This window comes from Acomys minous (genome assembly GCF_964271855.1).
Source record: "Acomys minous genome assembly, chromosome: 19".
NCBI classification, from domain to species: Eukaryota; Metazoa; Chordata; class Mammalia; order Rodentia; family Muridae; genus Acomys; species Acomys minous.
The window spans coordinates 32,152,041-32,166,801 of NC_140499.1; the positions used below are offsets into that span (position 1 = coordinate 32,152,041).

The window sequence follows — 14,761 nt, forward strand, 5'->3', positions numbered from 1 at the left end:
AAAGAGACAAGTGTAAAGATGTGATGACATGCGTTGTATAGTGCCCGGGCTTCGGATGTAGAAACTGTTCTTGTGGCAGCAAATGGACTAGCCTGTGGTTGTAGCCAACAAATGGACTAGCCTGTGCTTGACTAGCGATTCAGTCTCCAAAACAAAACACCCACCCCACACAGTTCCACAGTGTAGCAGGCAACATCACTGTGCTCCAAGAAGCCTTATACTTCTACCCACAAGAAACATACTTGTGGTCAAGAACGTTTTTTAGCACTCGCTTGAGGTTTTCTTTTAGATTTTTATGTGAGCACTTTTATACAATATATTTTGCTTCTATTCCTTCCGCTCCCCACTCTTCCCAGCCCCTCCCCCACTCTTCCCAGCCCCTCCCCCACTCTTCCCAGCCCCTCCCCCACGTCTCTACCCACCCAGCTTCATGGTCAATTCTTTCTCCCTCTTTCTGTGTCTCAAAAACAAAACAAGAAAAACAAGTGAAAAACACCAAAACCCAACACACACACACACACACACACACACACACAGACACCAAAAAAAAACACCCTAAAATCAAAACAAACTAATTAAAAATAAAATAAAATTTTAATTGCCAAGAGGCAAATGGGAGCAAGAGCCCACCAGCGTTCAAGTCCTCTATTCAGAGAACTCAGATGACCCGACTTTTCCACTTCAAATACCAGGCTGAATTTCTACAAACCAACACAATGGAAAATAAAGAATGAGCACCCCAGATTTGACATGCTCCTCTAAGAAGACAATTTTTGTTAGCCTATTCATTCCTAGAAATAACTTCTGAAACAGTAAAATTGTACATCTGGGAGAAATCTGCCCACAAGACTCATTTCAAACCAGCCTCATGACCCAATTAAAGCTATGAAGAACCGTTGGCCTGTTGGGAGCCACTAGTCACTTTAACATTATACTCTCCCAAGGGCATAAAACCCACGAGAAGCAGAAGAAATGCTTATTATTCTGGGTCAAAGTTCAATGCTGAATAGCCTCTGCTAGCTTTAAGTGTGAGCAACGTTCAAGGTTAGTATGAGACGTCATATCAGATGGCTTACTACTCTCAGCTGTTTGCTCCTGCACACCTCCTACTGCATAATATGTCTATAAATTGAATAGTCCATTGAATAAATGAATTGTTTAAATGGAGAATTTTGATAGCAGGAGCTTCAAGCCACGTTACAGGGAAGCCTGGCCTTTATCTAAACTTCATTTTTCTCAGTATTTTCAATGAATATGTGACTTTCAATTATCACCAGATCCGGAATGGAGCAGTGGGATCACTGGAGAGCTTATGAACCCAAACTAACATGGATGTATATTATTCTCTCTCTCTCTCTTTCTCTCTCTCTCTCTCTCTCTCTCTCTCTCTCTCTCTCTCTCTCTCTCTCTCTCTCACACACACACACACACACACACACACACACCTCCCAAAGTCTGGAACCTTGAAGGCTGTTAGTTTTCAAAGTCTAACTGGTTTTATATTTGTTTGTTTGTTCTGTGGTGTTTTTTGGTTTGTTTTTTTGTTTTTTTGTTTGTTTGTTTTTGGAGACAGGGTTTCTCTGTGTAGCCCTGGCTGTCCTGCACTCATTTTGTAGACCAAGCTGGCCTTGAACTCACAGGGATCTGCCTGCCTCTGCCTCCTGAGTACTGGAATTACAGGCATGCGCCACTGCAGTCTGAGTCTGACTGCAATCATCTAGGGCCTTGTTTCAGTGGGGCAAGGGTGTTCGGAGGTACTCTGACAGCATTTAATTTGAGGTTCATTTCAGCCCAGGAGGGGCAGATACAGCATAGGAAACATGATGCAAGGCAAAAGACACCACAAAGACAGAAAGATCCAGAGCTTGAGGGAGACCTATGCCTTCTGAGGCTAGCCCAACTCTATTTCTGAAAGTGTCAGTTTTAGCCCTATTAGCACTATTAGGAAAGTGATGGAGGTCACTATGATGAATGGTGCCTATACAATTTCCGTCATCTCATTCAGTCATGAACTCATAAAAATGGTCAAGATGTAACAGTTACAGAAACATGTACCAACAGGCCATGGGTACCCAACACCATGGGAGTCTTAATGAGAAGCTGTGGAAATGTCCTGCCTAGAAAGATTCTCGTACCCAGGAAGACACTGCATTCCTGATAGTTAGGTCTGGGGGAAAGCTGGACTGATGTTCTGCTGAGGTGAGACTATGTATGTGAATGCACACACACACACACACACACACACACACACACACACACACACACCTACTCACGCCTACACACATGCACAAACACACACTACATACACCTACACACACCTACACGCACACACATACCTACACACACAGCTACACACATGCACAAACCTACACGCACACACATACCTACACACACAGCTATACACATGCACAAACACACACACCTACACACATACACAAACACACCACACATACCTACACATACACCTACACACATGCACAAACACACACTACATACACCTACACACACCTACACACATGCACAAACACACACCATACACACCTACACACACACCTACACACACACACACACACTTCAAAGATCTTAGAAAAATCTTCAGCTTTTATAGCCTAACGTGGTGACAGATACCTCTAATCCCAGCACTCTGGAGGCTCAGGCATGAAAAGGTCAAGGTGAAGACCATCCTGAGCTTCACAGTGAGTTCATGGCCAGTCTAGCCTGCATAATGAGATCGTGTCTCAAGACAAATGTAAGAGGGCTGGAGAGATGGCTCTTACAGAGGACCGGGTTCAGTTCTTAGCACCCACAGGCTGCTCACAACCACGTGTAGCTCCAGTTCCAGGGGACTCACTTCTCTCTTCTGGTCTCCACAGGCACTGCATGCATGTGATGCACAGACATGCAGGGAAACAAAGCACCTACACACATGTTTTTTTTTCTAAGTAGAATACTGTACAGTCACCAAAGCTTAGTTAAGTATATCTTTGTTCTATTTAGTTCTATGACTGCTTTTGTGTAGACAGGTATATATTTAATTTTTGATCCATCTCGTTTGCGTCAGTAAGAAGACTTGAAATGTAGACACACGGTGCACACAGGAAATGGACCAAATCTCTCATTAGACATTAAGCCGGCAGTCAATGAATAGCAATTTTCACATACAGCTGAGAATACTGACGTGTTCCTGGCCGACAAGCGCAGTTAGCAGCTTGGGAGCTGGCTTTGCCTGCCTTTTCCTTCCATGACTCCATAGAGCACAGACTCTTGTTTATACTGATTCCATTTTACTTTCTGATATTCTAGACTCCTTGTTTCCCTCCTGGAGGACTTCAACCACTCACCTTAGCATGGTCAGACGAACATTTCTAACTCTGATAAGCCACATAGAGAGAGCCTGTGGTGGGATGACCAGCAGACAAGGACAGCCCCTACTTGCAGGAAACTAAGAGGCAATTTGGATAGAGATCATTGGACATCATCTATACATCAATATCTTTTAGGCAGGCAAGTCGGTGCAGGGGACACACAAGTCCCTTGCCTGTCAGAACACTCATTCTTAACTTAGACAAAAAGGTATCAAAGGGTCCCTATCCAATATGATGCTGAAATTCCCTGACAGCATTTTTCCAGCTCGTTGTATGAGGGACAGTGACAGCTCTGCTCATAGCTCTGCTGCTATACACGTTGTTATCACTGCACAGTGCCAAGGGCAGTGGAATGAAAGACACTCAGAAGGCTGAAGATATGTCTCAGTGGTTAAGACCACTTGATGCTAATGCACACGAGCTGGGTTCAGTTCTCAGCACCCACGAGGTAGCTCGAAAGCATCTGTAACTCCAGTTCTAGGGAATCTAATGCCCTCTTCTGGCCTTTGTGGGTACTGCATAAACATGATGCACACATACACACTCAGTTCCCTTACAACAGCTATAAGATATTTTAAAAATTAGAGAAAATACATTTGGTTAGATTAATATCTGGATGGCTCTCACCACTTTCTGTTGTGGGTTGAAATAGTTTCCCCCAGAAAGCCATGTTTGGATCTCATCTTCTGATACCTGTGAATTGTGAAGTCATTTGGAGAGAGGACCTTTGAAGATGTCCTCAAGGTAAGGGAAGGTCATCATCCTGGATGAGGATGGACGTTTACCTAACAGCCAGTGATCTTGTTGGAAGAGAGAAGTAAGATAAACACAGTGGCAGGCAGGGAAGGAGGATACAGCATAAAGGGATGCTCCCACAAGGAGAGGGATGAAGGACTGCCAACAATACCACTAATGACAAGACTCAGAACATGATTCTGCCTTGTACTTCCCAGCAGACAATTCTCTACCCATGACATCACTATGGACTTTTTGTCTCGGTAGCAGCAATACAATAGGCATCTGGGTTTTCCTCCTCACATTTATAGTTGGTACATAACATTGAAGGTATTTCTGGGGTATAATGTAATGTGGTGTCTCGCATGCAATTTGGAGTGATCAAGTCAGGGTAATTAGCACACACACCACCTCAGTTTTTATAGGTCAATGAAGTTGGGAGGGAGACATGAGTGGAAAGACCTAGAAAGGCGGGGGAGTTTGCAAACATAGCTAAAATACATTGTGTACGTATATGAAATCATTTAAAAGTAAACAAAAGCATTTCCCAATTTTGTGATGGCAACACTCAAGATCATTCCTTATAATTTCTGTTACTCCAACCATCTAGTCTGTGGGGCAGCCTTAGGGAACTAACAAAAGTACAGAGGGGGAAAAAAAAGTACATAAGACTCTAATAATGATTTCTTGGCATGAGATTGAAGATCTCAGAAAAAAAAAATAAGAGAAATTGTGGCTCTCAAGCAGATAGTTGGCTGGACAGTGGTGAGCCACCCATGACGAGACCACGTGACGAGTAGCTGAAGAAACCCACTTCGCAGGTGAGTCGGTAGATAAGAAGGTGACCTTTAGGCCAGGCTCGTCACTAAGGAGTTTATGTGGGCTAGACAGACACTACTCAAACAAACTGCCACTTATGAATGCCTACTCACTGGACTGTCATCAGTGTCTAAGCAACACCGCACTGAGCTTCCTGTCTCTAACTCAGCACCTTCCCTCACTATGGTTCCCTATTCTAAATCAGAGAGCAGGTGCCACAAGGATGGATCTGCAGGGCTCTGCTGGCCTCTATATATAGCACTGTGGCCACCATTTGGAAGGTGCTGCGACTCTCTTGATGGATGGCACTTTGCTAAAATGGTTACGTTCTGAATTAGAACAAGGAAAGTGCGCACGTAGCATGAGAAGATGGAAAGAACGAGTATTTTGGGATGTTCCTTTCCGATATTGCCCCTGCTCCCATGTGGCCCTGGGAAATACATATCTGTTATGGCATGTATCTTCATTGAAGAGGCCTTGAGCAGACATCTTTGGGGGCTTGCTAGTGGTGCTTGGGGAGGGGGGGAATGTGTCCTTCCTAATTCCAAGCACACCACGTTAATTTCTAAAGATAAAATAAAAGCACTGCCTTGCTGCACAAGGCCGCTTCCTGATACCATTAAACCAACTGTGGTTCTGCACCAAGAAAAATATTAATTCTGAAGATGTCTACACCCATCACCACACATCTTTAAGGAAGTTTACTGTAAAACTGACCACATACAACATCAGTGCTCAGATACTGCTTAGTAAGTGCAAGTGAACTGAGTTAGATCACACTCAGAGAATTTATAAAAAGATTCAAATTCTAACACATTAGTTCAGAACACACTGTACAAGCACCAGGAAAATTGCAGTTGTCGGCGTGTGAATTTAGACTCTGGGTAAGTTCATCTAAGGAAGTAAAACCCTCAATTTAGACTTCTTTTTCTTTAGTCGACTCTCCTTCCCCCATCCTGTGCCCACGTGTTTCTTCTCGAATGGGGGAAGACAAGTTACACAGTAACTGCGTTCCACACGGAGAATTGGGTAGTGTATATTGTATTTATCAGAAGAAGAGAGATGAGGAACTCAACAGAATGGTTTGTAAAGCCCTGTCAGGTGTCAAAAAATGGCTAGTGTATGTGAATATGTGTGCATGTGTGTATGTGTGCATACATGTGCATGTCTGTGTTCACGTCCGTGTGAGTGTGTGTGCATATGCACACTTGTATTTTCTTTTAACATACTTTTCCTTATTTTTCTATTTATATGCACATGAGTGCTTTGTCTACATGTATGTCTATGGACCACGTATGTCTCTGGTGCCCCTGGAGGACAGAGAAGGTATTGGGTCCTCCACAACTGAAGTTGCAGATGACTGTGAGCCATGTTGTGGTTGCTGGGAGACAAGCCCAGGTCCTCTGAAAAAAAAAAAAGCAGCCAGTTCTGGTAACCACTGAGCAATCTCTCCAGCCTCCAACTTGTCTTTTCTTTAACGTGGCTGGGAACAAAGCAAGGAAAAGCCCTGTCACGGAGCTACACTCCCATATGTCTCTTGATAAAGAGGGGACCTGGTAAGATGTCTTGTGGCAGTTTTCCATTGTACTTCGCAGAAAGTCTACCTGCCTGAGGAGGTGGGTGGCTGAAGCTCCCGGGCTGAGCCAATGTCATTACTACATCAGCAGCAGTGGACCAGCCAGATGTGTGGCTTCCCAAGATGGGTGAGGTGAGAGAAATGGGCTGAAGTCAACCCAATGGCTGGATAAAGGGAATGGAGCTGTAGCATACCGGCACCCACCTCTGCTGATTTGAAAGCAAGCGGTCCTTCGGTTCAAGCCTGGCAGGCTGCTCTCTGTTTCAAAGCAGCAAGTGGGCACCAATTTCAGAACACATCTGGCGCCTCAGGCCGTTCTATCAAAAGCAGCCATTTTCTTTAAATTGAAAGTCAAGGCCATTTATTTTTCTCAGAACCCGTGCTGTCAGCTCTGCATTCTGACTGGAAACATTTGCTTGTTCTGCATAACAGCAAAGCCGCTTTATCCTTAAACGGGATGGGATGTTGTCTTCTCTGAGCAGGTGTTGTGAGTGATACACATACGTAAATCCTTGCCCCAAGAGGACATGAGTATCAGTTATAAAAATGAAATATAGTTGGAGTAAACTTATTTGGAGGGAAAGAGATGCCAAAGTACTTCTCCAGTTAAGACCCCGTGCCAAAATAAATCTTGTCATCTGGCACATCCATGTCATCTTTATGTACTTGCATTGAGCACTTGGTGTTTTCATGACAGAGGGCAGCTCTCTTTGCCTATGCTCCCTACGTTGTGAGTTAGTAAGTGTCTAAGTGCATATCACTGATTCTGTTGTGCTGCTTAATGATGAGGGTGTGCTTTGTGACGTGCATGCTTAGGTGAGCTAGTATGGCGGGAGCATCATATAGTTTAGTTAATGAGCACTGTACTGTCATGGGACGCCACTGCGTCTGTGATCTGTCACTGAAAAAAAGCCCATATGTGGCCCATCAGTACACCACATAGAATTGATCCAATGTGAGCATGTAACTGAAGCTTTTGGAAGAGGCCAGGACAGGGCAATACCTGCCATTATCTTAAGTGATTCGAGGCTGTCCATCGATTTTGTCAATGTAGCAACAACAAAGTCACTTATTACTTCAAAAAGTTCTCCAATTAGATGGAGTTTGAAGTGTCAGTAGCTATTTAATAGTCCCTAATTAAGTTAGAAGTAAAATTATCAAGGCAGAATGTTCTTAGCGATTATCTTACCTGTATACTGTAAGATTCTAAGATGACTCCCAGTAACCCCAAAAATCATTCTGAAAATTATAGCCTTTTACATTAATTTCCCCATTTATCAGTACCACCTCCCTCTTTATCAACTCTCCCCCTCTTTATCAATGGCCAAGGGTCACAGTTAGTTCATTAATGGAAGGAAGCTACCATCTTGACACTTCACAGATGTTAATGACACATAAATTCCAATGTACTTTAGGGAGAAAAGGCACCAAACTGCTTTCCCAGGAATTAAAGGAAGCCACATGAAAGCAGAGTCTAGAAGCATACTCAGTGATTTTATGATTACAAATCCATCCACTATAAACTTTTTAGAAAAATATATAATGAAAAGCATAGAATTCCACACTGTGGCTCTCTGTAAAGCATCAGTTTAGTTATTAAATGGCTATAAATTAGCCACTAGGATATATTCTTCCAAATGGATTAACCTTTTCAATTATCATTTCATCTGTTTTCTATATTTAAAAAATCAAAGAAATTCAAGATATAGGAAAGACAAGGCAGTAGAGGATCTGAAACTGATTTGGTGGCTTTGGAGTTGACATAATCTTGGCCCGGTGCAGTTCATTTTGAAAAGCTGCCTCAAATTTCCTCTGGTTTTGAACTTTTTTTTTTTCTTACCACTTTCATCTAGCAAGAAATCATCCTGGTAACGGAACTTCTCTGGTCCACATGCAATAAAAATGTCATCGTCACCAAAAAAGTCCTGAAGGCACATCACCTACAAGAGAAAAGCATGGTACTCAGCCAGGGGTCCACACACCAGGATCACAACACCACCTCCCCCCACCCTATAGACCTCTGCATAAAGCCATTTTCCTCTAATGGAATCAACAGTGGGATTTCAAAGGCTGGGCTCCGGCATCTGTTATCAGTAAGGAACGAGTTAGTCCCAGGTCTGCAGGAAAGCGGAAAAGGCGACTAGCCCGGTAACTGTCACATTTATGACTGGATGCATCAACAGGCTATGAGGTAAGAGCTCTTTGTTTCCATAATACTGTGGATTCAGCTACTCAGAGCTTGGAGTCCCCCCCCCAACCCCCACCTCCACCTCCCAGCTTCTGAATATGAGATCCAACAGCTACAAGAGCCAGTGCATGCTTTTAACAGCAGACATGCTTTTGCCGGTAATAGACAGTGTTCTGTGCTCATGACACTCACTGAGAAAAACAGTAATAATAAGTTGTAGGCCCATTCCATCTCTAGGTGAAACAAACCTGAAATCCTTAGAACAGGGAGAATTTGAAAAGAAACTTTGGTGAGGTTTGGATACAAACACTAAAGAAACTCCGTGTCCTTTTCTTCATGCTGTGCCAAACACTGAAACTGTCAGCACCCCGCCCCCACCCAGCTATTCTTCAATACTGGGGATCAAACCCCAGGTTTGGTACATATTAGACTGACATTCAGCCACTGGGTTATGTCTTCAGCCCTTGTTTGTTTGATTGGCCCAGTGTCTCACAATATATCTCAAGCTCGCCTTGAACTGTCTATCCTCCTGCCTGAACCACCCTAGTGTTGAGATTATAGCCTGGGGCCATCATGACCTTCTCCCTTCCCCTCCACCTCCACGCACCCCACCACAAACTTCTCACTGTCAGGTGAAAGAAAAAATTAAAGTAGATGTGGTTTCATGTGTCTGTCATCTATGCACGGGGGAGGCTGAGTATGGAGGGCCACCAGTTTGACTTCGAGGCCAGTCTGAATACCGCAGTGACATTCTATCTCAAAAACAAATAAAAGGGACTTGACGCAATCTACTCCCAAATGAGAACTTTGAGGTAAATGTCACTTTGCAGTGACTTGTAGTCAGGATGACTCACTGTCAAGCTTGGAGATGCTTCTACAGTGTTTGTTCATAGCACAGGCTATGCTAAATGCTGGAAGGCCGCTCCATCCTGTCTAGTCCCAATTTCCTTTCACTATGTGGGCGAATCATATGATGGCTCTAGTTCACGTCTCTGTAACTGTAAGACACCCATCAAAAGCAACTTGGAGGAAGAAAGGCTTTATTTGGCTTGCAGTTATATCCCTTCATGAAGGGAAGGCAAGGCGGGAGGCAGGAGGCAGGAACTGAAGTCGGGACTCTGAAGGATCACTGCTTACATGTTTGCTCCCAGGCTCAAACAGCCACCTTTCTTATAGAGCCCAGGCCCACCTAAGGATGGCACTCCCCACAGTCATGGCCACAGGCCAAGCTGTTGGAGTTAATTCTTCAGATGAGGCTTCCCCTTACTAGGTGTATCCAGTTGACAGCAAAACACAACAGGGCAGAGCTTACAAAACAGCCTTTTGAATGGCATTTTCCTCCTGGTGCTTGGGCACCAAAGAAAAATGCATGTGGAGAGTGTGACGCCGATGCCCTGTGGTGATTGTTATGTTCAGCTATGGGTGCCGCTGGGGTTTTGTGTCTTTGTCGGTCTTTGGTAGCGCTAGTGTGTCACATCACATAAGCTGTGGGACTCGGAGCGGTGAGTAGAGAGAATACAGCATTCTTTGCAACCCAGATGCAGTGGCATGCGGGTGATTGAGGGTCTTTCAAGATGTCTCATTTCCAAATAATGCCTTGGCTGTGCTTTTTTAGAGGAAATTTCTCCAGTGGTTTGGTGATGAACATTAAATATAGATTAGATGGTGCTGTAAGTGCTTTTGTTGCCATTGAAAGCTTGTGAGGATAGATCATTTAAAGGAGTGGAGACCAAGGGTTGCATCACAAGCACAGTATTAGGATGACTGAATTTCCAACTTAGGATGATAGAGTATGTCCTCCACATTCCTTCTCTCTCTCTCTCTCTCTCTCTCTCTCTCTCTCTCTCTCTCTCTCTCTCTCATTCCAGTGTTGACCTCACTTATCTGGATATTTTGTCTTTCTCTACGGGTGTCGATGTCATTCATTAAACCATTTGCAAGGCATATCCCTTTAATATGTCTATGCTTCCAGTGAATGGATGGCAGATGTAAGATAGCTTATGGCACAGATATACAAAAATGAGTTAGGCTTGGGCTCTCGCTCAGGCAAAATGGAACACTAGTCCCCAAGGTACAGTATGTCCTTAAAAACTGGGTGGTGAATAGAGCTTATGTAATTGGAGGTCCTATGTCCAAATGTGACATTGAGTTTATCCAGTGTATACAGGTTCAAATATTCTTAATGTGTTAAAGTGTACCCAAGCCCAAACAGAAAACCAAGATTCTTACACCTGAATCCAGAACTGTTTTTTCCTTGGCAGCACATATACAGTGTTCCCAAATCCCCCTTGGGACATCTATTGGCAACCACAGGTCAAAGATCTCAGAATCTTTTAAAAGACCAGGTGCTAGGCATCTTGGCATACAACTCCAGTGCCAGCACTTGGGAGGCTAAGGTAAGAAGACTATGAGTTTAAGACCAGCCTGGGCTGCACAGTAGGATGCAGTCTTAAAATAACACAGACAAACTAAAACACAGAACCCAAGGAATGCACAGGGAAGGCCTACTACCTACTCTCCCCAGGCAGTCATAATTTGCTAGCAATATTTAAGTACTAGATTATTTACTGAAACTGTTATGATGAAAATAAAGCATGTCAAGTTCTGGGCCAAATAATGTGATTTATTTCCCCCCTTAAATCTCTGGTTGTGGGCTGAGGAGATATAGTCCAGCCTATAGAGTGCTTGGTGCAACACAAGGACTCAAGTTTAATCCCCAGAAGACATTTTTTAAAGGCCAAGTACAGTTGACTACCTATAATCCCAATGTTGGGTAAGCAGAGGTATGTAGAGCCCTAACTGAGAAGCTTGAAAGCAAGACAGAGGGTGCCTGGAGGAGAAATGGTACCCAAGGATAGTCTGGTCTCAACAAACATGTGTATATGTATCCATCCATACAGATATGCCCAAAATACACTCATATACACATACACAAAATTTCTTATAGATCAAAAATGTTGTTTTCTAAAGGAAGTATCCCTCCTTTTTACATATCCCACCATTTTCATTAGGTCACGTCAGGTCACTATCCAACCACATCCAACCGTGTATGTATGTTTTTGCTAAGTGTGTGGAGAACCAGCAGGGCCACAACATGTTGTAAGTAGGTTGCAGGCAATGTGCCTCCATCATCCTATGGATGGCCATTCTCCAAGCTTTAGGCTCAAAGAACACAACAGACAATCAATGGTCCATGTTGGACAGTTTAAGCACAATTCTGCTGGCAAGTGAGAGATGAAACATGATGAACTTTTGATGTTCCTTCCAACACTAGGATTCCAGGCATATGAAAAGAACACAGTGATTGCTAAAGAAATTATCTGTCATCGCGCAGCAGAAAAGACATGGGAAAAAGTCATTCCAATGTCAAGTAACATGTACTCATTTGCCGTTCAAGCTCCGATGAATGGAATCAATGTGAGCAAAGCGTTGAACTGTCTGACACTCTAGAGGTGTTTTTTTTTTAACACAGTTTTTCCTCTTTCCTGTTTACTACATCCCACTGCAAAATGGCAGTAAGCTCAGCAGAAGAAATTTAAAAAACAAAGCTATTCCTTGTGAGAAGCTGTGTGACAAAAGAGATGAGGGCAAAGGAGGTTTAGATGAAAGGTTGAAAAGGTGCACTGGGCGGAAAGAGTGTGTTTCCATAACCCACACTCTCTTACCCTGTCCTTGATTGAGAGGCCACCGTAATATAGTCCATCTAATGAGACAGTAGCAGGGGTAGTTTATACCCCATTTCCTTTTGGAAAATGCAGTGTGGGAATTTTCCTTGAGGTATTTCTGAATATTCTAGCATCAAGGAGTTACAGAAAGTAGAGAAACGTAAAATGAGTTTTGTATAATAATCTGATCATACACACACACACACACACACACACACACACACACACACACGCATATATATGTATGTATCTATATATGAAGTGTTAACCATTTTAAAACTCTGTATTGCTCAAAACCCAGCTTGGTTACCAGCTTTCAAATATAAGTTACATTCATGGGCAAAGAACATGCTTCATGCTACAGGGGAATATGAATGTGGACCTCATCTACCAAGAAATCTCCTTTCAGTTGTTGTCACAAGTATCTACCAGGATAGGGCAGCTATAAGGAGAAATACCAAGATTGGGAAAGGAGATGTACCCAGCCTATGAAGAACTCCTGACCAAGCCCTCCTATTTCACTGGCAGCAGCCTCTTACCCGTACCGGCTCTCCAAGAGCTGAGATTGCCAGTGTCTGCCCTTCCCCAGTCTCACTCTGGCTGTGGGATGATTCCTTGCAAGATCTCCAAATCCCAGGCAGCTCCAGCCCTCCTCCTCATAGCTGCCGTCATCTTGTCTGTCCGGAGCCCATCCCCCTCCAGGGATATCAGCATTTAGCTCTTGTAGAAGTCTGAATCCCCACCCCACCCGACCCTGCCTTCTCTGCAATCCATCCTGTTTAGTTTTATTGTTCTGCTACTCTTTACTAGAATTTCAAATTCTCTTTCCATAGCTTGGAAACCATCAACAGCTTATAATCACCGACTTAAAGAGTTTGTCTTTCAGAGCTGGCATTCCAGATTCCCTCACATCTGTCTCCAACTCAACCTGTCAGGATCTCCAGCTGTGACCCAGTGTCTGATGAGTAATAAACACTGTTGTGATATGGTTCGTTAGATGGCTGGACTGGTAGATTATGCTCTAAAATGAATGTGTTTCCATTGGTTTTCTTCTCTGACAAAGGGCTTATTCTTTCCTACTTGTGAGCTTTCTTTTCTATTAAAAAGAGATTAAACCTGTTTTGAATCCACCCTCACCTAGACTTGGTCTAAGTCCTTCCTATGGACCAAGTTGAAGGTTCAAGCCGTACCTTCCTCATCCCCTTCAATTCAAAGGGACACAACCTTGCTCTGAAGCTGTTGTCATTCAATAAACATTTACTGATTACTTATTTGATGGCCTGGAGAATATCAATGTCCTAATTTTTTCTCTTGTCTTTCTAGTCTATAGACTTACGGTCTTTACAGCTTCCCAATACAATGTTTGTTGTGAATCAATAACTTGCCAAAAGTAACCCACTCAATTTTCTAGTGGTTTTATCAAGTGTCTGAGGTGAGGTGTCTGCCATCTCTTGTCTGCTTTTTCCTCAAATGAATTTTGTTTATAAAGCTTTCAAATCCAGCCGGAGCAGAACAGTGTCTCTTGGGCATTGCCTTCTTCCACCCTACATTCATGCCTGCTCTAGCACATTCCTCAAGAGCATAGCAGTGGTAAGAACGTGGCTTATAACTGAACCCAGCTCTGCCACTCAGCTGTGAACTTCCCTGGGCCTCAGTTTATCACATCAATCACTTTGAGGAGCCAATGCCTAAAGATCAGGAATAGGAACCAAATAAAGTCTCAGTAAACTTTGGCTATTTTTGAGCCAAAAAAAGTCTTTATTTTCAAAAATAAGTATTATGCAAATATAAGCCTACTTCAAATGAATAATTTCTAAGGCAGAACACAACATGGTTATATAGCCCTAGATAGCACACTCGCAGGCTTCTTTTCTAAGTAGATTTGAGCAAGATGTAACAAAAGGATGTACCTTACTGCTATTGGAACAAGAATTCTGTCAGGACTGACTTTTTGGTTTTATTTAGTTTTGTTTTGAAATAGGGTCTCACTGTGTAGGTCAGGCTTGCCTTCAACTCTTAGAGATCCACTTACCTCTGCCTCCACCATACTGGATTTTTTTTTAAGCATTACTATTTTGACGAAAGGCATACTTTAGATTTGAGTCCTGTAGTTGGTGCAAAGCTGATAGGTGTTACAAACACAAATACGCTTGTGGTCCATGTCTCTGGCTTCTCTTTGGCTCTGCTGCTTGAAGCTGTAAAGAATCATTTACAAGTCTTCTCTCTCCTCAGACTACCATGAGAGTTGCATGAGCCATGGTCTCAACTCAGAGACTCAGGGGTGTGGGCGTCTGTCACCAGCTCTTAGGCCTGTACTCTTTTGAGGAGAGTACCCCCATTGGAATGCCTACATTAGAAACAAAATTCTATGCGCATCACCTGCAGGCAGAAAGGATTTGATCCATTTCTGGCA

General features: G+C 43.3%; 1 protein-coding gene across 7 annotated transcripts in view; it reads right to left on the reverse strand.

The window, feature by feature from the left end:
* Positions 1-14,761, reverse strand: part of DCLK1 (doublecortin like kinase 1) — a 286,204-nt gene that overhangs the window by 141,988 nt on the left and 129,455 nt on the right. For all 7 annotated transcript variants that reach the window (XM_084768719.1, XM_084768720.1, XM_084768721.1 and 4 more), the window contains exon 4: positions 8,336-8,435. In XM_084768719.1, the coding sequence (XP_084624845.1) occupies positions 8,336-8,435 (100 nt within the window). The remainder of the gene's footprint in view (positions 1-8,335; positions 8,436-14,761) is intronic.